The sequence below is a fragment of the Marmota marmota genome, unplaced genomic scaffold (genome assembly GCF_001458135.2).
Source record: "Marmota marmota marmota unplaced genomic scaffold, marMar, whole genome shotgun sequence".
Lineage (NCBI taxonomy): Eukaryota > Metazoa > Chordata > Mammalia > Rodentia > Sciuridae > Marmota > Marmota marmota.
The window spans coordinates 21,138,183-21,158,671 of record NW_026000221.1 but is presented as its reverse complement, the minus strand read 5'-3'; the positions used below and the strand labels follow the sequence as shown (position 1 = coordinate 21,158,671).

General features: G+C 39.7%; 2 protein-coding genes across 9 annotated transcripts in view; both read left to right on the top strand.

Annotated features, from left to right (window-relative positions):
- Rspry1 (ring finger and SPRY domain containing 1) overlaps positions 1 to 10,232 on the top strand; it is a 44,304-nt gene extending 34,072 nt beyond the window's left edge. For all 8 annotated transcript variants that reach the window (XM_015488683.2, XM_048792142.1, XM_015488679.2 and 5 more), the window contains 4 exons: positions 992 to 1,094; positions 1,444 to 1,596; positions 4,584 to 4,688; positions 8,694 to 10,232. In XM_015488683.2, coding sequence (XP_015344169.1) covers positions 992 to 1,094; positions 1,444 to 1,596; positions 4,584 to 4,688; positions 8,694 to 8,790 — 458 coding nt within the window. In that variant the 3' untranslated portion in view covers positions 8,791 to 10,232. The remainder of the gene's footprint in view (positions 1 to 991; positions 1,095 to 1,443; positions 1,597 to 4,583; positions 4,689 to 8,693) is intronic.
- Positions 10,233 to 15,748: 5,516 nt separating this feature from the next.
- LOC107144670 (ADP ribosylation factor like GTPase 2 binding protein) overlaps positions 15,749 to 20,489 on the top strand; it is a 7,960-nt gene continuing 3,219 nt past the window's right edge. The window contains exons 1-3 of the mRNA XM_015488478.2: positions 15,749 to 15,898; positions 19,118 to 19,224; positions 20,228 to 20,313. Of these exons, the coding sequence (XP_015343964.2) occupies positions 15,895 to 15,898; positions 19,118 to 19,224; positions 20,228 to 20,313 (197 nt within the window). The 5' untranslated portion in view covers positions 15,749 to 15,894. The remainder of the gene's footprint in view (positions 15,899 to 19,117; positions 19,225 to 20,227; positions 20,314 to 20,489) is intronic.

Genomic DNA, 20,489 nt, shown 5'->3' with positions numbered 1-20,489 from the left:
ATTTGAAAAATGCTTAAATTTGATGTATGTATATATTTTTTGGTTGTTATACTTAATACCTTGAACAGCTTTCTAGTTTATCAGAAAAATACTACTTTTGATGTCTTCTCAATATTCCATTATATAGTTAAATTTTTTTTCCAGTACTGGGGATTGTACCCAGGGGTGCTTTACCACTGAGCTACATTCCCTAACCCTTTTTAAGTTTTTTATTTGAGCATGGGTTTCGGTAAGTTGCTTAAGTCCTTCCTAAATTGCTGAGGCTGTCCTCAAACTTGCCATCCCACTTCCTTAGCCTCCCAAGTTGCTGGGATTAGAGGGATGTACCACTGGGCCCAGCTGTAGTTGTATTATATATTAACTAATACCTAATCTTGCTATGCTGACATTTTTGCCTTTAAAAATTATTATAAACTGTTCTGGATTTCCCCAAGGTAAGTTCTTAGAAGTGAAACTTCCTTGGCAGGTAATCCCTGGTTTTGAAGCTATTCCTGTGTATTACCAGATTTCTTCCACTAGCATTAAATGTCCATTTTTCTTGTTATCACTATAATTTCATGTTTTCCTTTAGCAGTTAAAAAAAAAGAAAGAAAGAAATTTCACTTGTTCTATTTGATAAATGAGTATGCATACTTTTTTTAAAAACTTTTTTTTCTGGTAGTTGTGACCTAGGGAGTCTTAAAGTTTCACCAGAGGCAAATATGCATATGATTTTATCTTACCATATTTCATTGATCCCAACATGCACACTTTTTTCACACTTTAACATTTTTAAAAGCAAAAGGCATTTTAAAATCAATACCTTGTCATAGTTTAATTGGCAGCATTCTTTTCTTAATGATACATGAATATATTGGTATTTAGGGATCAAATAATTTCAAGAAACAAAGATGAACATGTTGAATACCTGGCTAATACAGTGACACTGAGGCCCTTAGGAATCCTGGTAGTACACGGCATTATTCTAACAGTGTTTCTCTTTGTCCTCTAGGAGACACAGTAGGATTTCTGTTAGACTTGAATGAAAAGCAAATGATCTTCTTTTTAAACGGCAACCAGCTGCCTCCTGAGAAACAAGTCTTTTCATCTACTGTGTAAGTAGCTCCTCTCAGTCCAAAATTTGAGTAGATGCATGGAATGCACTTTGTGCCAGGAAAAAAGAACTTTGTTATCTAAGCAATTATAATGGGAAATTTATTTATTTCAAGTAATTGGAAACCCATTTGATCAGAACTAAAACTGTCCCAGAGTTTGACACAGAAAGATAAAAGAAGAACATTCTCTGATGCGTGGACCTGTGAGGGTCAGTAAACACAATCTGTCCCCTTTCTTTTCTGTTAGGGCACAACTGGCTCATCTGAACTTTCTGAAAACTACTGAGTTTATGAAATTTACTTCATTTATGTTAACTCTGTTGACCTTTATACTCATTTTTATTTGTAGATCTGGATTTTTTGCTGCAGCTAGTTTCATGTCATATCAGCAATGTGAGTTCAATTTTGGAGCAAAACCTTTCAAATACCCACCATCTATAAAATTTAGCACTTTTAATGACTACGCCTTCCTAACAGCTGAAGAAAAAATCATTTTGCCAAGGTAAGGCATCTGCCCAGGCTGTCTCCAAACTGTGTATTTCATAAGAAACTGAAACAATTTATGGGAGACTTTTTTTTCAACTTTTTAAATAAGTAATTTTGAAAATCTCCCTGAAAAGACTGACTTCCTGGGAAATATAAATTACTAAAACAGATCTCAGAAAGATAAAAAGGGCTGGGGATGTGACCCTGTGGTTAAGCACCAAGTACCAAAGTGGGAAAAAAAAAAAAAAAAAAACATGACACATGCATGCTCACACACACACAAAACCATAAAAGACTTGTGTTCAATGAAACCAACTTCTTTGGGGTTTTAGCTACATGGCAAAGATGCCAACACTTTTCCACAACCATTAGGACACTGAATTCCATCTTGTATAAAATTTCAGTCCCCATAATTTGACAAAAACTAATTGGCATTAATTTTCTCCTGGGATGAATGCCTGCTTCTTTTCCTTACAAGATGAATGTAGTCTATCCCATCAGCTAGGAAAAGACTCCAGCTGCTTCCTGGTAATTGCTACAAGTTGAAGCTTGTTATATAATGTAAGCCAAAGTTTGTCATGTTTTAACAGAGCAGCTGCCTGGGTCTGTGTGGAGCGAGTATTCCTTTTACTAATGCCCATGTGTTATATCAGAAAATCCCTCAGCAGTCAAGGAAACCACTCTGAGCAGGGCATAGCCAATGCTGAACTGTTACGCCCCTGAAGGGATCTCTAATAATAATGGATTCCTAGCTCATTTTGGCTCAAAACACAGGTCTGTAGGCAGCTCTCTGGGCTATGTTTCACATCAGACTATATTTTAGTGGCTCAATAGTTTCCAGGTGAACTAGAACATGTCAGAGTGCCATCACTGTCTGAAACATCAGAGCCTTGTGCATCATGCCTTGTCTAGAACATCAGAGCCTTGATAACATTCTCAAGAACATTAGATCCACTTCTATCTCAGCTGGAGATCTGAGGTCCATTCCTAGAATTTCTATTCAGCTTGTCTTGGTATCTGACAAAGATCCTGAACTTTCAGTTCCTCTTTGTGAAAGTCTAAAGTGACACCTCTCTCATCTGTCATATTCTGTTCCTTTTTTCACCTAGCATGACTTTTCCTTGGATGAATCCACAAATCACCTGAAAGACAAAATGAACTGGGAATGGTGGCACACACCTGTAATCTCAGTGGCTCGGGAGGTTGAGATAGGAGGATTGTGAGTTCAAAGCCAGCCTCAGCAATAGCAAGGCACTAAGAAACTCAGTGAAACTCTGTCTCTAAATAAAATACAAAAAAGGGCTGGGGATGTTGCTGAGTGGTTGAGTGCCCCCTGAGTTCAATCCCCCATACTCAAAAAAAAAGACACAATTGATCCATGTTACCCTGGAGAAGGTAACCTTAGTCAAAACTGCTTCAGCCTTTACTCCTCCAAAATTCAAACCTTCCAAAACTAAGATGGTAGTGAATATCAATTGTTGGAAAGTCTCCTTTTATGGCCAACTTATACATAACTGTCTTAGTTATTATGTATATATATATTTGGCACCCAGAATTTGTCTTGTCTTGAATAAGAACAACAGAATTACAAATGAGGTCAGTCCTGTGTTGTACCTAGACTGACAATCACACCAAGAAAGATGATGTCAGGAACCTAATTGAGTGGCCTTCTTAAAGCCAACCGCTGGTACCTTACTCCTCTTAACATTCAAGTTGAGCTTATTTACAAATGTTGGCATTAAGCATAAATGTGCCTAAGAACATTTTCTGTGCCATTAATACTTTCAGCCTCTGCTCCAAAGACCTATATTCACTGATACCTTTTTACTGATATTTTACTCATTGGAATAGTATCTCACCTTTTTGGCTTCAGAGTAGGAGCTAATGGCCTATCAAGGATTTTGCAAATTATTCTATATTATATATACTGTGTGTCAAATTCTTCTCCTTCCATTAGCTATTTTTTCTTAACTTTATTATGGAAAACTTCAAATATATAAATAAGGTAAAAAGGATAGTATAGAGAGGTGCCACATGCTCATCCCTCAGCTGCAACAGTCTTCCAATCATGGCCATCTGCTTCCCCTAGTCTCTCCTCATCTCTGTGACATCCCCATTATTATTCCATTTTCCTTGTGGCTGCTACCTAAAATAGTCTCTTTAAGCATCCACGGGCTCATTCCCCACTCCCTTAATGTCTTCACTTAGGTATCACCTTAGCCAGAACTTCCTTGACTGCCATATTTAAAATCATTACTCCCCACCTCTCACATTCTCCATGTCCTTTTTTCCATTTTATTTTTCTTCATAGTATTCATCAGCATTTATTATTCATCTATTTCTGCCTTCTCCTTCCTCAACCCCTCATGAGCACTGCAATGTAGCTCTCTGAAGGCAGGGGTAATTTTTTAGTCTTCTGTTCATTGCTGAGTTGCCAGGGCTTGAGACAGTACCTGGCCCACAAGTGGGTTGAAAGAACATTCCATATTTCTCTTGCTCACCCACCAAGGCTGTGCCTTCAGCAGAGCATTTCTGCTCAGTTTTCCCATTACACGATGAGTGAAGGTGTAATGGAAGGGGTGTGGACTTGAGGCATCTGGACTTGCAGGGACTCTATAAAGGTCTCATAAACCCTTTGAAAATGTATTAAAATATGTATGTTTTTCTTGGGAAAGGCAAGTCTTTGCTTGTCATTAAATTCAAATGTACAACTTAAAAGGTTAAAATTTGCTAGTTTAAAAAAAAGCACTGGACTTCAGTTTATCATGTAAAACATTTCACTGAAGTTTAATTTATCTGAAAAGTGGGAATGACCATGCTTTTTTCATTCCCTATTAAGATTGAAATGAGTTATCATGTATGAAAACTTTACTGAACAAAGCTTAAGGAGTACATACTATCTCGCATGTATAGAACATTTTCAAAGCATTTAGAATGTGTCACTGCCAACAGGACCTGTTTACTTGTTGACAAAATGAGTTTCAAACTGCTTTGTCTTCTCAGGCACAGGCGTCTTGCTCTGTTGAAACAAGTCAGTATCCGAGAAAACTGCTGCTCCCTTTGCTGTGATGAGGTAGCAGATACGCAACTGAAGCCATGTGGACATAGGTAAGAGGATTTATTTCTTATCTCCACATATTACATTAGGCAACATTTCATCCTGTCTTGAATTGGTTTTAGAACCTTCCTGGTTCCATAGCTCTTCATCAAGGTTTATTACATCTAAAGTGGGCTAAATGGGGAACTAGAGTTTGCCAAATAGTACCTGCCTGTTTTCCAGAAAATATCTGAACTGGAAGAAGCAGCCTGGCATAGAAGGCCTGTGTTTTTGTTTTGTTTTGTTTATTCATTATGATATTTTTTATATAACTTTGATTTTGCAAAATGTAAAGGTTTAATGCTATTTATAATCTTCTCGGCAAGTCTCTCTTAGTTTTAGAGCTTCCTCATTAATTTCTTTACACTCTTAATTATTGAGAATGCAGCATTCTCCATGCCATCTAACTAAATTTCACCTGTATGAGATGAACTTAGAGGGCAGTCTGACCCTTACAGAGCAGAGTGTCAAAGCATCAGCAAAAGCAGCAAGTAAGCAGGTTCCCAAGAAGGCCATCCCATGGTTAGGAAAGGGGAGGAAGCAGAAAGCAGTGTAGTGGCACTGAGCTTTCCACTCGTGCTGACTGTGTGGGAGCAACACTCATGTTGATGTTACAGTCCAGCTACCTGCAATTCATCACATGCCACCCCTGCCTTTTTTTTTTTTTAATATATTTGACAAAGCTTTAGCCACCTGATCTCCCAGGGTTCCAGAGCCTGTGGTGTTGGACCCCGTTTTTCATTTCCAGGAATGGGTCAGCCTGGACCCGTGTCTCTGCCTCTGTACCCTGTACCTTTGCTGTCTTGGAACAGGTTGTTGTCTCTTTGACTGTTAACGGAAGTGAATGCAGTACATTTCATTTCACCCTTAGCTATACCAGTTTCTTTTCTGCTGCCCAGATTTCTCAGATTGAGCACCTTGCAGGCTTTAGTGATCAGGGCCTTATAGGCAGGTACTGTTTGAAAGTTGTATATCTTGATGCCCTTTTTCAGAGGAGGGCGGTACCAGGGATTGAACTCGGGAGCACTCAACCACTGAGCTACATCCCCAGCCCCATTTTGTATTTTATTTAGATACACGGTCTCACTGAATTGCTTAGCACCTCGCCTTTGCTGAGGCTGGCTTTGAACTCGTGATCCTCCTGCCTCAGCCTCCTGAGCCACTGGGATTACAAGCATGCTCTACTGTGCTCAGCTCTTGATGCCCTTTTTGATCTTTGTTTCTGTAACACTGTGAAGATCCCAAATAGGAGGATCTGGATTTATTCATCTTTAAAAAAAATTTTTTTTAATTGCAGATGGACACAATACCTTTATTTATTTTTATGTGGTGCTGAGGTTCAAACCCAGTGCCTCATTAGGCAAGCACTCTGCCACTGAGCTACAACCTCAGCCCCTGATTTTATTCATCTTTGAGTCCTCTGACCCTTCCCTGTGGTTAATACACAATAAAGACTCACTAATGAGGACTAACCCATAAAAACTTAAAACTAGGTACCTTAAGTGTCATCATAGTTTCTATACTAGATATATCCAAAACAGGGTTAGAAAGGAAATTAAAAGAATTGTAAGGAAATTTAAGTCAATTCAGCAACAACAACAATTTTAAAAGAATGTCTTACTAAAGAAAGGAAATTTGGATAAAATAAACAAAAACTGACCCCTAGAAGAGACTGAAAATCTAAGCAATCCTATTACCATAGACGATTAGCTATCTCCCCAAAGCACTAAGACCATATGTTTTGTTTTGTTCTGGTCTTTCTTTTTGTAATACTAATTACCACTAAGCTACATTCTCAACCCTATTTATTTATTTTTTGAGACAAGGTCTCACTAAGTTGCCCAGACTATCCTTGAACTTGCAATCCTCCTGCCTTATCTTAAGCCCAGATGGTTTCACAGGGGAATTCTTCACAATTTTCAGGGAATAGGTAGTCCAATCCATTTAATCTTTTTCAGACCGCAGAGAAAATAAGAAATCCACAATGTTTTCACAAAGCTTGCATGATAATCACACCAAAAGCTGAAAAGGAAAAAGGAAAAAACGGGGGAAAAAAAACTTGTTTTTACTAACCAATATAAATCTAAAAATTTAAATAAAATATTAGCAAATAATGCAGTAACACAACCAGGGGGACTTAGGGATTTAAGGATGGCACAAAATAGGAGGAAATCTATTCAAATAGGCTGGGGCAAGGGTATATTATTACTTTCTCCAAGAATGCTGAGATGCATTTGTTAAAATTCAACATCCAACTGGGTGCAGTGGTGCAGGCCTGTAATCCCAGCAGCTTAGGGGCACTCAGGAAGCTGAGCCACCAAGATCCCAAATTCAAAGCCAACCTTAGCAACTTAGCAAGGCCTTGAGCAATTTAGTGAGACACCCTATCTCATAATAAAAATTTAAAAATGGCTGTGGATGTGACTTAGTGGTTAAGCACCCCTGGATTCAATCCCTGGAAGAAAAAAAAAATTCAATATTTATTTCTAATGGATGGAAGGAAGATAGGAATGGATGAATATTTCCTTAATATAAAAAACAGGGTATAGGGACGTAGCTCAGTGGTAGAGTACTTGTCCTCTTGGGTTGAACCCCCAATACTACCAAAATAAGGTATGTGCATGTATACTTGATTATGTGTATGTGTGTGCATGTACAGACACATAAAACCAAATACATCTTTTTTTCAGTGCTAAGATTGAAACTAGAGCTTTGCACATGCTAGGCAAGTACTGTACTACTACTTACAACTGAGCTATATCCTCAGCCCGCTCACATCTTTAATGGTAACATTCTGAAAATATTCCAAGAGATGCTGGGGATAGGATGAGGATGTCACCATTATAACTTATAAAATAAAAATCAGTATCAAGTAGCAACCAATTAGGACATATAATGGAAGATTCCTTTTACAATAGTTTAAAAAAAACACACACACAACTAAGAATACATACTAAGAAATATGTGGTGCTTCTATAAAGAAAACTTTTAGGAAAAAAAACCCTGGTGAGGCTGAGGAGGAGGAATCACTTGAGCCCAAAAATTTGACACCAGTCTGAACAGCATAGTGACTTGCTTTCTCAAAAAAAAAAAAAAAAAAAAGGGAGAGAAAACTTTCAAACTGACAAGGAATATAAATCAGATTCTAATTATTCTGTTCTTAGAAAAACCTCTAGGTAGTCCCTGAACTCTAAGTTTAATTTGGCCCAGAGTAAAAGGGCAGCATGATGTTCCCCCCGCCCCCAAGAACTAGACAAACTAAAGTTTAAAGCAACAGCCAAGTTGGGTGTGGTGGCCCACACCTGTAATCCCAGCAACTGGGGAAGTTGAGATAGGAGAATTGTAAGTTTGAGGCCAACCTGGCAATTTAGTGAGAACTTGTCTCAAAATAAAAAAATAAGCAGAGCTGGATTGTAGCTCAGTAATAGAGCATCCCTGTGTTCAATCCCTCATACCATATATATATATATAGTTTAAAGCAAGAAAATTTGGAAGAATAATTATGGAGAGGATAATCCTATCACATCTTAAATATCATTTTACCTATTATTTTAATATAAGTGTTAATAGTTTGGTTCTAATATGTGACAAGAATGACAGAACAATGAAATAGAATAGAAGCCCAGAAATAGAGCTAACTAAAAGTGAAAAAGATTACATCAAACTTGTGGTGAAAGATAATATAGTAAATGATATTAATGGAATGAATAACTAGCTGTCAGGAAAAATGTCATTGTATATCTGCCTGCAAATAACATCTGTGTGTATACTATGTATATACTATATACATATAGAATGCACTTGGGCTTATAACTTGTTCCTCTGAGGAGCTAGATTGAGGTTCAAAAGTGGGAGAGAGATTTATTATTTATATACTCAATTTTTTATTTTTTAAATCATGTGTAATTATTTCCCTCTCAGCCAATAAACTTGTTAACATTAGATTTGGTCGGCATGAAGTTAGAGTTTGACCATTTGAAGCATTAACTTGACTGGCATTTTATCTTTCTCCTCAGCGACCTGTGCATGGATTGTGCCTTGCAACTGGAGACCTGCCCATTGTGTCGTAAAGAAATAGTGTCTAGAGTCAGACAGATTTCTCATATTTCATGACATATGTGAAGAGACATCACGGACTTATTTCTACTCAATTCCAGCCAATGTTGAAAAGAAAAAACCATCTCTAATCAGTTGTACGCACATTGAAACTTATAGCCATGGCCAGATTTTATGCTAAAATGGTAGTTTGTCAAAGACAAAATTCTCTTAGAATCTAATCCAACTTGCCAGCCCTAAGAAATTCCTTTTAAGGCCAAGGAAAGCTGAATGCTAGTAGCCAGGCCTGTGGTACTTCCATGAAAAACAATAGGAGACAATGCTCTCCTGAGTGCTGAAGCCACACCGGAATTCTCCACGTTGGGTTCATGTGATTGTTCAACACAGGATGTTTTGTGTCATAGTCAAAGTTTTTATTTTGGGGAGAAGTCGTTATGGAGAACTAAATGACAGCCTTTCTGGGTTAAGCATAACTTCTCAGTGATCAAAGAATCACCGGTGTATTAAGCATGGATATTGCACTGCAAGACTTGAATCTATAAAATTAGAATCACACAGGTCATTACTACAAGCAACATGATGAACCCAAAAGAAGGTGCACAGACTGTAGAAAAAAAAATCTGAATTTTTTTATATTTCAGTGATTCCAAAGAACATTCTAGTTTTTTTTAACTGCAGAAAATTGGTGGTATTTTCACATTCATGGTGTTTCTATCCAGTTTCACTATTCACATTTTGTGAGGAAAAATGTTTTACCAATGCAGGAGGAATTCTTAAATTGCAAAGTTAGACTGGAAAATAATTTGGTACTTAGGGTATTTTTAAGGTACCATCAAATCAAGTTTTTTGTTTTTTGTTGAAAAAATTTTTTTAATCAGTATTGTTTTTGGAAGTAATATACTTTGAAACTCTTGAACCAATAGTCTCCAAAACTCTAGTGGACAGTCTGAGAACACATATTCCTATTGTTTTAAATAAATACATGTTTTTGAATAGTAAATTCAATCATGGATTGTTGACTATGTCTTCATCAAAAGTGTTTATCCCTCTCAGGGTCTCTGGTGAAGACCTTCAAGAGTTCAGTTTTTTCTCCCAGAAAATTGGAAGGTAGAATTGTAAATTCATAGAACTTATTTTATAGTGGTGAACCTCAGCAGCTGCCTTTCAATTTATGCCAAGTCCTTACTGAGTTTATACTTGAATAGTAAATATGTCTTCTGAGTTTTATAGTGTCTTAAACTCAATGCACATTTTTTTCTTCCTTTCCCACCCTTTCTTGTTTGTAGTTCATTAAACCTGTTCTATTACAGAGCTGATTTCCTTCCTGGCTGTACTTGTTGGGGTGCTGGATTTTTTCCATGTCTCTAGTCTTCCATGAATCCAAATATATATATAAATATATATATACATATATATAGATATATGTTCTCCTCTTTAGCTTGTGGTGAATACAGTGATTTGCATTGAAGAATAAAACATCTGCTGCCTTTTTTGACTAAGATTTTACAACTTTCATTGGTGCTAACTGCTAAAGTTCCAAGACATTATACTTGCATATTTTAAGGGCTATTTTTCAGGGTAAGAATCAAATATAAGAATTAGGAGGGCTGGGGATATAGCTCAGTTGATAAAGTGCTTGCCTCACATGCACAAGGCCTGTGTTCAATCCCCAGCAACACACGCACACGCACACGCACACACAAAGAAAGCATTAAGAAGTATCTTTAGTCACTTATTCATCCAGCAGGTCTTCCTTGAGCACTAGTATGTGCCGGGCATTATGCCTGCAAGGTATACAAAAAGGGAACGAGGGGGACCTAATTTAGATGTTTGGCAGCGGGTAGCAGGGGTGGGGGGATCAGAAGAAACCTGATGAAGTAACATTGGGAAACTTAAAGGAAAAAGGTAGACACAGCCAAACAGAGGGACTGAGGACAGCCTTCCTGGACTAGGTAGCTAGGTGAATAGCAGTGCAGGCTAAGGCCCTACCTAAAGAGAAAAGGAGCTCAGGGCCTTGGAGATCACATCACTAATAAGAAAGGAAGCAAGTACAAAGAATAGTACGTTCTGCTCCAGTGTTGGAAAGGTAAGGGGGCTGCATAAAGGCCGTGTTAAGGAATTTGTATTTTATTCTAAGTGTAGTAAGAAGCAAAGAAGTTTAAGCTTGGAAGTACCATGATAAATTCTAAAAGATGACTCTGGCTTCTATTTGGAAAATTGAATGGAGGGGTGGGGTAGAGATAGAGAAGCAAAAATTGGAAATAGTAGGACAAGTAAAGAAACTCTGAAATAGCCCAACAGAAAGGTAAAGGTGGATTGTAAAAACAATGGAGAAAGAAAAACCAACGGAATTAACAATTTGTTAGAAATGATGGAGCCTATCAGCTTTCTAGAGAATCTATCCTTGAACTTTATTCCTAAAGCGGTCTACTTTTGCAATTCTTAGCTTCTATACCATAAAACAAAAGGACTTCAATTTTAAGTTGATTAAACCATCCAGGATGAAAACAAAGTTGTAACCTTAAAGCTACTTCAAAAGGAAAGACTATATGTTCCACACACAGAAAAAACTTGGAATTGACAAGCTATGTGGAACCGAGTAAACAGGAGGTCCATATTCTGCACTGAAAGTACGCACTTACAGAGAAATTAAAGGCTAGATTTTTGCTGCTGATACATTGTTACCAAGGAGAAAAAAAAACAAAAAAAAAATTAGTTATGGCATTTCTCTCATGACTCATTGGAGAAATCCAGAGTTCCCACCAAGAGAAATTTTAGTGAATTGCCTTCTTTTTTGAATGATGGAAAGCAGGAGAAAATTGTGCCAGTTGCAGAGTGCCAGGAAACAATGATTCAATCATAGAAACAGAAAATTTTACCAATAGAAAATGACTTTTGCATGAATTTCAACCATCTTGAATGTGTGTCTATGAAAACAAACTTCCCAACCACGATCAGCTTTTTCCAAGATTGTCCACTTTTCTTCTTTTGCTGTATATTCACTTAAAAATATTCTTAATCTAACCCACGAAGGATTTAAGAAATGATGGATAATTAGTGGAAAACACCATTTAATATTTTCAAGTCAATCCATAATTTTTTTCTTTCAAGTGGGAAAAAGACCACCATACTGTTTCAGCAGGAAAAATAAAATCATTCTGATTTCCAAGGGTATGTTTAATGACCCAGAGATTAAAGACTGTATTGTATGATGATTGATGCAGTTCCTTTGAAGTGGGACTGGACCTATGTCCTGCTAAGCCCTCATTTCCCATCTGTGAAATGGAGATAATACCTCATAGGGTTACTCCACCCCCCCACCCCCATTTCAAATATTTCAATAGGAAACAGGTATTTATAAATGTTTAGTACACTGTTTAGCACATGCCTGAGAAGTGGGTGACTAGTTCTTTATCCCCTTTTGTTCCTAGAGCCAGGGATGATGAAATGAATTGAAAGATGGCTACAAATTCTTTGGCATTTTTCCAATATCAAGAAATGAGCTGTTTTTGTTTTTTTTTTTAATCTTTATTTTTTTAATGGAGTGCTTAGGATCGAACCCAGCACCTCGCATGTGCTAGGCTAGTGCTCTACCGCTGAGCTCCAGCCCCAAGAAATGAGGTTTTTGTGCCTATAATCCCAGTAGCTTGGGAGGGTGAGGCCGGAGAATTGGACGTTCAAAGCCAGCCTCAACAACTTAGCGAGGCCCTGAACAACTTCGTGAGAACGCTGTCTCAAAATACAAAACAAAATGGGCTGGGGATGTGTGGTTACGAACTGCTGGGTTCACTCCCTGGTACCAAAAATAAATGAGGTTGAAGCCAGGTGTGGTGGAGGATGCCTGTTGTCCCAGCTACTCAGGAGGCAGGGGGCAGGGAAGGACCACATATATGAGACAAGTTCAAGAACAGCCTGGGCAAAATAGTAAGACCCCCATCTCAAAAAAAAAAAAAAAAAAAAGGAAAGAAAAAGAAATGAGGTTTATAGCATGGGGATATGGCTCAGTGATAGATCACTTATCTAGCATGTGCAAGTCCCTAGGTTCAATCCCCAACACCAGAAAAAGAAAAGAGAAATGAGGTTTATGTCCATTTCCCCTAAATCAGGATGGGCTCAGCATCTGTTTGACCAGTGGGAATAATACTGTGCCATTCTCCGGTACCAGTTCTTTTGAGTGACTAGTGGCTTCCACTTCCTGTCTCTAATACTTGCCTTTAGAACCAGGCACCACAGTGTGAGGAAAACCAAGCAGCCCAGTTAGATCCACAGGAAGAGGAACTGAGACCCTCTAGTCCATGGCTAGCATCCACATCTGAGCTCCTGGACAAAAGCCACAGCTAACTGCCAGCCACATGAGCGGGCTCCTTGGAAGAAGCTTCTCTGGCTCCACTGCAGCCGCCCCAGCTGATGCCAAGAGGGACAAACAGAGGACATGAACAGGTAACCAGATCAGACAAAATCAAACATTATTCTTTCCTGACCCCATGATTTAGGAAGGGTGGGCAAGTTCATTGTTCCAGACATAAGTATGCTAGGTAGAAGAAGTAGGTGGTAGGACCTTTGAGGAGTCTCCTGTGAGCTGTCTGACCAGTGCTTTATGGAAAAAATCTCAGTTCCAAAAAAAAAAAAAAAAATTTCCCCCAGCACTGGGGATTGAACTCAGGGTTTCATGCATGACAGAAGAAGTCTCTATTCCTAAACTACATCCTCGGCCCTTTTTAAATTTTATTTTGAAACAGGATCTTACTTAGTTACCCAGCTGGCTGGAACTCCATTCTCCATCTGCCGCAGTCTGGCTGGGCACAATCAGGAGCCACTTGTCAAAAGAAACTAACTTTATTTTTAGAACCACACACGCCAAACAAAACAGCCTCTCAGGAAAAACCCTCAGAGCCTCAACTGCCACCAAGGGCTTTCCACAAGCCTCTCTCTCCCACCCAAGCTTCTCTCCACCTCCCACAATCCTCCTGCTCTTGAGGCCGATTGGCTGGGTCACGTGGGCGGAGCCAAAAAAGTCCCCCAATGAGCAGCTCCATGGTCTGAAAGGGCAGGGAAACAGCCCAATGAGCATCACCACAGAGGAGCCAATCAGCTAGATGTTGCTGGGGCCGCTGTGAGCCAATCATCAGCCGGCAGCTGGAAGTTTGCTGGGGCCCCTTCGGCTGTGGCTCTCAACATCCATCCTCATCCAGCCCAGCTCAGCTAGTCTTTTTGGAAGCCTATCCAAAAAGTTTAGCACCTGGCGCTAAACTAAGTATCCTGAGATTAGATCTCACCCAAGACAACTGTGTCTTTGTGACTAAATTTAGTTCTGATCCTAAGGTATATCTATGTCTGCCGCAGTCCGGCTGGCTGGGCAAAATAACTGGGGGGTGACGAATAACTTGTGTACGTTGATACAGCAGGAGTAGGAGCCGTTTATTGCAGGACAGGAGCAGTATTTATACATTCCACACAGCTTATCTAATTAGCATAAACTAGATACATCAGTCAACCAATAAGGAATCTCCACACTTAATGGCTTGCTGGGGTTACTTCTCAAACCACTCCCTCTGGCATTTTGCCAGGCACCATCCAGACTTGTTTAGGAACTCTAACATTCCCCTGGCAAAATGCCAGGTGTTATTTTGACTTGTTTACAGACTCTAACATATGTCCATTCAAAGATGTCTACTAATTCATTCAGGATAATCATCTGACCCTCAATTCACACAGTAATCCCTCTAGTTCCATACCACACATTTGGCCAAAAGGTAATCATGCAATCAAAGAAACATAATGCTGAATGGTCCAATCAAGAGAAATCAGCTCCAGGAAATCCTTTCTCAAAGTTTTGCTATTATGGAGCAAGGGTCTCTCTTTTATTTTACTTTATTTGGTGCTGAGAATGAACCCAGTGCCTCACACATGCTAGGCAAGCGCTCTACCGCTGAGTCACAACCCAGCCCCAGTTGTCTTATTTCTGATTGTGTTGTTCAGGTGGTTCTGTCAACTTTTGTTTTGCAGTATTAGCCAGGGAGCTACTTACTATCTAATAATCTTTATGTGAAGATTATGGTGTAAATTTTGATATTCACTTCCTGCACTGGGGTCTGTTTCCACAGGAACCAAGGGATACCTTTCCTACAAATATGACTTATGCATCATCTGGTTCGAGATTGGCACTCAAGTGCTTTGGCCATTTAAAAGCATGCTTTCAAACTGGGCATGGTGGCACGTGCTTGTGCGCTACTCAGGAGGCAAGCAGAAGGATGGCAAGTTTGAGGCCAGGCTCTGCAACTTAGCGAAACCCTATCTCAAAATTAAAAACAAAAACACAAACAAACAAAAGGCTGGCGATGTACTGCTTAGTGGCAGAGCACCCTGGGCTCAATCCTCGGTAACGTTTAAAACGGAAGTATCACACACTTTCAGCTACTTAATCTTCCCAAACACCTTATCAGGCCGCTTTGTCCCCAAGTTGCAAGTGAGGAAACCAAACTTCCTGGCTTCGAGTCCTTGATCCATAAAAGGCGAACCACCCGAAACCTGGCCGCCACACAGCGCGCGACCACAGGCGGCGACTCCCCGCAGGTCCACATCGGCCCAGCATCCCTCGCGACCTTCCTTTTCCCAGACTCCTTCTCCCTCTTTTGCCCCACCCCTGTCGGGGACGCGGCCTGTGATTGGCTGTCAGAGCCCGCGGGGCGGCGAAGGTTGCGGTGACCCTGGTAACGGGAGGCGGGGGCGCTGGTCGATAACCGACGTCTGGNATAAAAGTGGAGCCATTGCATTTCATTAGTGTTTTTTCTTCTGTTTCGGGTTGATAGGCAGTAATCAGCTAATCTTTAATTGTTGAAGCCGAGTGATGGAAACTCGTTTTACTATTCTTTTTTCTCTTGTACATGTTGGAAAATGTCCGTAAAAACATTTTTAAGGGGCTGGGGTTGCGGCTCAGCGGTAAAATGCTCGCCTAGCACATGCGAGACCCTGGGTTCCATCCTTAGCACCACATACAAATAAATAAAATAAAGGTATTGTGTCCAACTACAACTAAAAAATAAATATTAAATTTTTTTTAATTAATGAATTGAACCAACACATAATCCTGGCATATTTTTCAGCTCCTCTGCATCCGATGCAGAATTTGATGCTGTGGTTGGATATCTAGAGGACATTATCATGGGTAAGTTTCCATACCACAACCTCATCTGTGCTCTTTAGTTCTCAGACCCTTGCTTTTAAGGACATTGACATCAATTTGAAGAGTTAATTTTTTAAAAAGAGAAAACATCAAGTTACATGTAAATTTCAGTGTTTCTCAGTGCAATACTAACTGAGTCTTACTGAGATTTGTCTTAGAAACCTAATACTCCTTAAAACAACTAATTAGTATAGGTGGGTTCTAAGGGCACAGTGGCACCCACCTGTAATCCCATCAGCTTCAGAGGCTGAGGTAGGAGGATGATGAGTGCAAAGCCAGCCTCAGCAACTTAGCAAGGCCCTAAGCAGCTTAGAGAGAGGCCCTGTCTCAAAATAAAATGGGCTGGGGATGTGGCTCAGTGTTTAAGAGCCCCTGGGTTCATTCCCTGGTATAAAAAAAAAAAAAAAAAGAATAGGTGGGCTCTTGGGGAGAGAGAAATGAGACCCTTAATATTTGGAGACCTGAATCTATGAGCATGACCAGCCATGCTTATCTTTTTAGTTAGATGAACAACACCTTCAGCACGTGCTTGTACCAGATCACCTAGAACAAAAACAAAATCAATTTAAATGTCACCAGATTCAAAGACCTATACAATATGCTCACACCTAATTAATGTCAAGGCTGCTTAAACAAGAAGACACATTTTGAACCCCAAATATCAAGTGATTGACATGGGATTTGATTTTCACAAAAGCTTGGCTAGGAACCTGCACATTTGTTCCCAGGAAAATCATATATGTATTTAGTCAGAGAGTTCAACCCTGGGTATTCTCTTGTCTTCTCTTGAGAGGTGAGGGGCATCTGCATCCTGCCTTTGAGGTATGTATCTTTACTATCCTTCATTAAATCTTTGTTTGTGTCGTTCTTTAGACATTTCCTGAAATTCTTTTCAGTTCTGTTTTTCGAACCTGCACAGCCAGGCACAGTGGCACACACCTGTAATTCCAGCAAAGAGACAGGAGAATCAGAAATTGAGGCCAGCCATAGTAACTTAGTGAGACCCTGTTTCCAAATAAAAACTAGAAAAGGCTAGGGATATAGCTCAGTGGTAATGTACCTCTGGGTTCAGTCCCCAGTACCAAAATAAAAAGAACCTGCTTGTTCCGACTTTAAGTCCCATTGCCTCCTTGCAGGGACTTTCTCCTCAACCCCTGTCTAGTGACACTAATTACCATAGATTTGGGGACCTAGAGAGATATAGTCAGGTAATGGGGCATCTAGAAGGAGCTCTTGGCAAAGCTTCAAAAAATACTGGAGCATCCAGTATTTCACAAATAGGAGTAAGAGTAATTTTGGTTTTTTAGGTAGTTTTTAGTTTTCACACTATAAAACAGAACATAAAACCATAACCAGGGCTTGGGTTGTGGCTCAGGGGTGGAGCACTTGCCTACCATGCATGGGGCACTGGGTTCAATCATCAGCACCATATAAAAAAAGAAAATAAAGATATTGTGTCCATCTATAACTGGAAGATAAATATTTAAAAAAAAAAAAAAACAACCATAACCATACACACAAATGTCCATGAAGAAAATAAGGTGTTAGGCTTCAGCTGGATTTCTAGTTTCCTGAGTTTTGTGTTTGTATTTGTGGATTCATTTGGCATCCATTAATCCTGCTAAGTAATACGAATAGTAACAGGCTGCAAAATTTTAAAACAGACATTGTCTATTGACTTGAGTTTTTTTAGAAGTAGGAAAAGATAGTTAATTGGTGTTATTGGCCATATAGCTTAATCTAGTTTAGTCTGAAAATCACCAACCAATTTGTGTGTGTGTGTGTGTGTGTGTGTGTGGTGCTAGGGATTGAACCCAGGGCTTTGTGCATGCGAGACAAGCACTCTACTAATTGAGCTATATCCCCAGCCCACTGATCAGTTTTTTGAACCTTCGGTTCCTATAAAGCTTTGTGCCCTTAATTCCTAAATATAGACATTTCACTGTGCATTAAGCTCTTCCATGAGGACTTGAGGATTTCTGGGGAAGACTGAAATCTGTTCAGTTCTTTTCCCTATTATGGGCACTATCTGCTATGAGAAAATGAGCCTTCTGCAGGCACAGGGTATTTATCTTAAGTCTGGATCCTTTCTTGAAGCTTTCCTTTTATTTTTTAAAATAATATTCTTTTCAGTTGCTAAAATTCCCTATTCCCTAACATGAAGTATTTGCTGTGAACTAATCTCTTTATTTGCACGAATTTTTATTCAAATTCCACCCAGCCACCCCACAAGACAGATGAAGAAATTGAGGTTTAAAGAAATTAAATAACTTGTCCAAGGTCGCACAGGTAGCAAGTGGTGGCAGTAGGATTTGAACTCAGGCAGTCTGGCTTCTGTTGTTTCCACATTTTTAACTGCTACGCTGTTTTCAACACTGCTTTTAAAATTATATAAAGAGAGAGGCTTGTTGCCATTAGGTCTGAAGTCCTGCAGTTTGAGAATGGACCTTCTGTATGCCCAATAAGCTTTTATAATTTCTTAAAGATAAGAGAGACAGAGACAATTTGTTCCTTTACAGACAAGGAGTATAAGGGAGTTCCCAAGCCATCCCATAGGGATGTGTTTAAAACAAACTGGCAGAAGGTGGTGACATTTGAACAGAAGTGTGGACATACTTAAAATCATCAAACTGAATGGTTAAAACAGCTGGGCACTGTGGTGCACGCCTGTAATCTAGTGGCTTGGGAGGCTGAGACAGATCTAATTGAAAGCCAGCCTCAGCAATGGCAAGGCACTGAACAACTCAGTGAGACCCTGTCTCTAAATACAATGCAAAATAGGGCTGGGGATGTGGCTCAGTGGTCAAGTGCCCCTGAGTTCAATCCCCACTATCCCCACTCCCCCCCCCAAAAAAAAAAATTTAACACCGTAAATTTTATATATCTTACCACAGTTTTTTTAAAAAGCCAGGCTTTGTGGCTCACACCTATGATATCAGCTTCTTGGGAAGCTGAGGATGGTAAGTTCAAGGCCAGCCTGGGCAAGTTAGCAAGATCTGTCTAAAAATAAAAAGGGTTGGGGTTTAAGCCCAAGTACCACAAAATAAAATAAGAGTGATTGTTTTTTTTCAAGTCAGTGTCCCATTTAACTCCTCTTAAAACATTAGCTGTTAAGAAAGCAGTACCGTTGCCGTCTCATAGATCAGAATGGCTGGTAAAAAAATCCATTAAGAATAATAAATTCCTCCCTCTGTGGTTCAGATGACGAGTTCCAGTTATTACAGAGAAACTTCATGGACAAGTACTACCAGGAGTTTGAAGATACAGAAGAGAATAAACTCATCTACACACCCATTTTTAACGAATATGTAAGTGAATTCTTGTTTCTCCTACCAGGAGATTAGGGTTTCTTTAAAACTCAAATTCAGAATCAAAAGACATTGAAATTTGCTTTTAAAATAACGCCAGCAGAAACCTGCCAGGAATTCTGATTAGAATCTGGTTTAGTTCACCTTCCTCCACCCAGCTCTTAGGGCTGTTTTCCAAAAGGCTTTCAGGTGGTATTTGAGGAACTTGCAACTTGTGATTTAAAAGATGTTGGGCTTTGCCATAATCTTGCTTTCGATTGTAATATGTGAGTTCACATACCTTGATGCTGTTTCCTCTAAAGTTTTCAGTCATATACGCATGACTGTTAAGTAAAAGAGAAAACAGGAGCTAGGGGTGTGGCCCACTGGTAGGCACTTATCTAGCATGTCCAGTGCCCTGGGTTCAATCCCCGGCAGCACTGCCAGAAAAAAAAAAAAACAGTGAAAAGAGGCCAAGATCACTGTTACAAGGTGATAGGAACACCAAGACCAGAACCTGGGGACCTCAGCTCCTTGCCCTTGGCTGTACCCTGAGGCTTCTCACAGCCTCTAAGAATGGGTTTGAGCCTTGAGGACTTTTATTTTCTAAACACAGAATCATGGCATAATCTAGGAAACTGGCTCAGCAGGAGCCAGGACTCCTCCCCGAGTGCTTGTTGTGTGCTCTGTCTGCACAGATTCCATCTACACAGGAAGACCATTAACTTCCTGTCCTCCTGCACTGGGGAGTGGGAGCCGTGCTCTGCCTGACTCCACCAGGGTTAGAGCAGCCTCCTGTTAATGGCATAACTACCTGCAAGTGCCCCTCGGCACCAGGAATCCCACGACTTAGCCAGGACAGGAGCTGGGATTTCGTCCCCTTTGGTATCCCTGTCACTCAGCATAGAGCCTACACATAGAATAGGGTCTCGGGCAACACTGCCAAGGGCAGGAGATGGGTTTTCTGAAAACATGTCCTGCTTCTCTAAAGGTGGTCTAACTGAGATCTTTTCCACTGTTGCAGATTTCTCTGGTGGAAAAATATATTGAAGAACAGCTACTGGAGCGGATTCCTGGATTTAACATGGCAGCTTTCACAACTACATTACAGTGAGTTGAGTGTGACTGTAGGTTTTTATGTTTCTTTCCTTTCTCCTTCCCTAGACTGAGGGCGAGGTGGAAAGTCTGCCTTTTTTATTTAAGAGAAAACCTTCAGTGGGCTCTGAATGTGAAGTCAATACTTCTGCACAAAATCTTTTTTTTTTTTTTTTTTTTTTTTTTAAAAA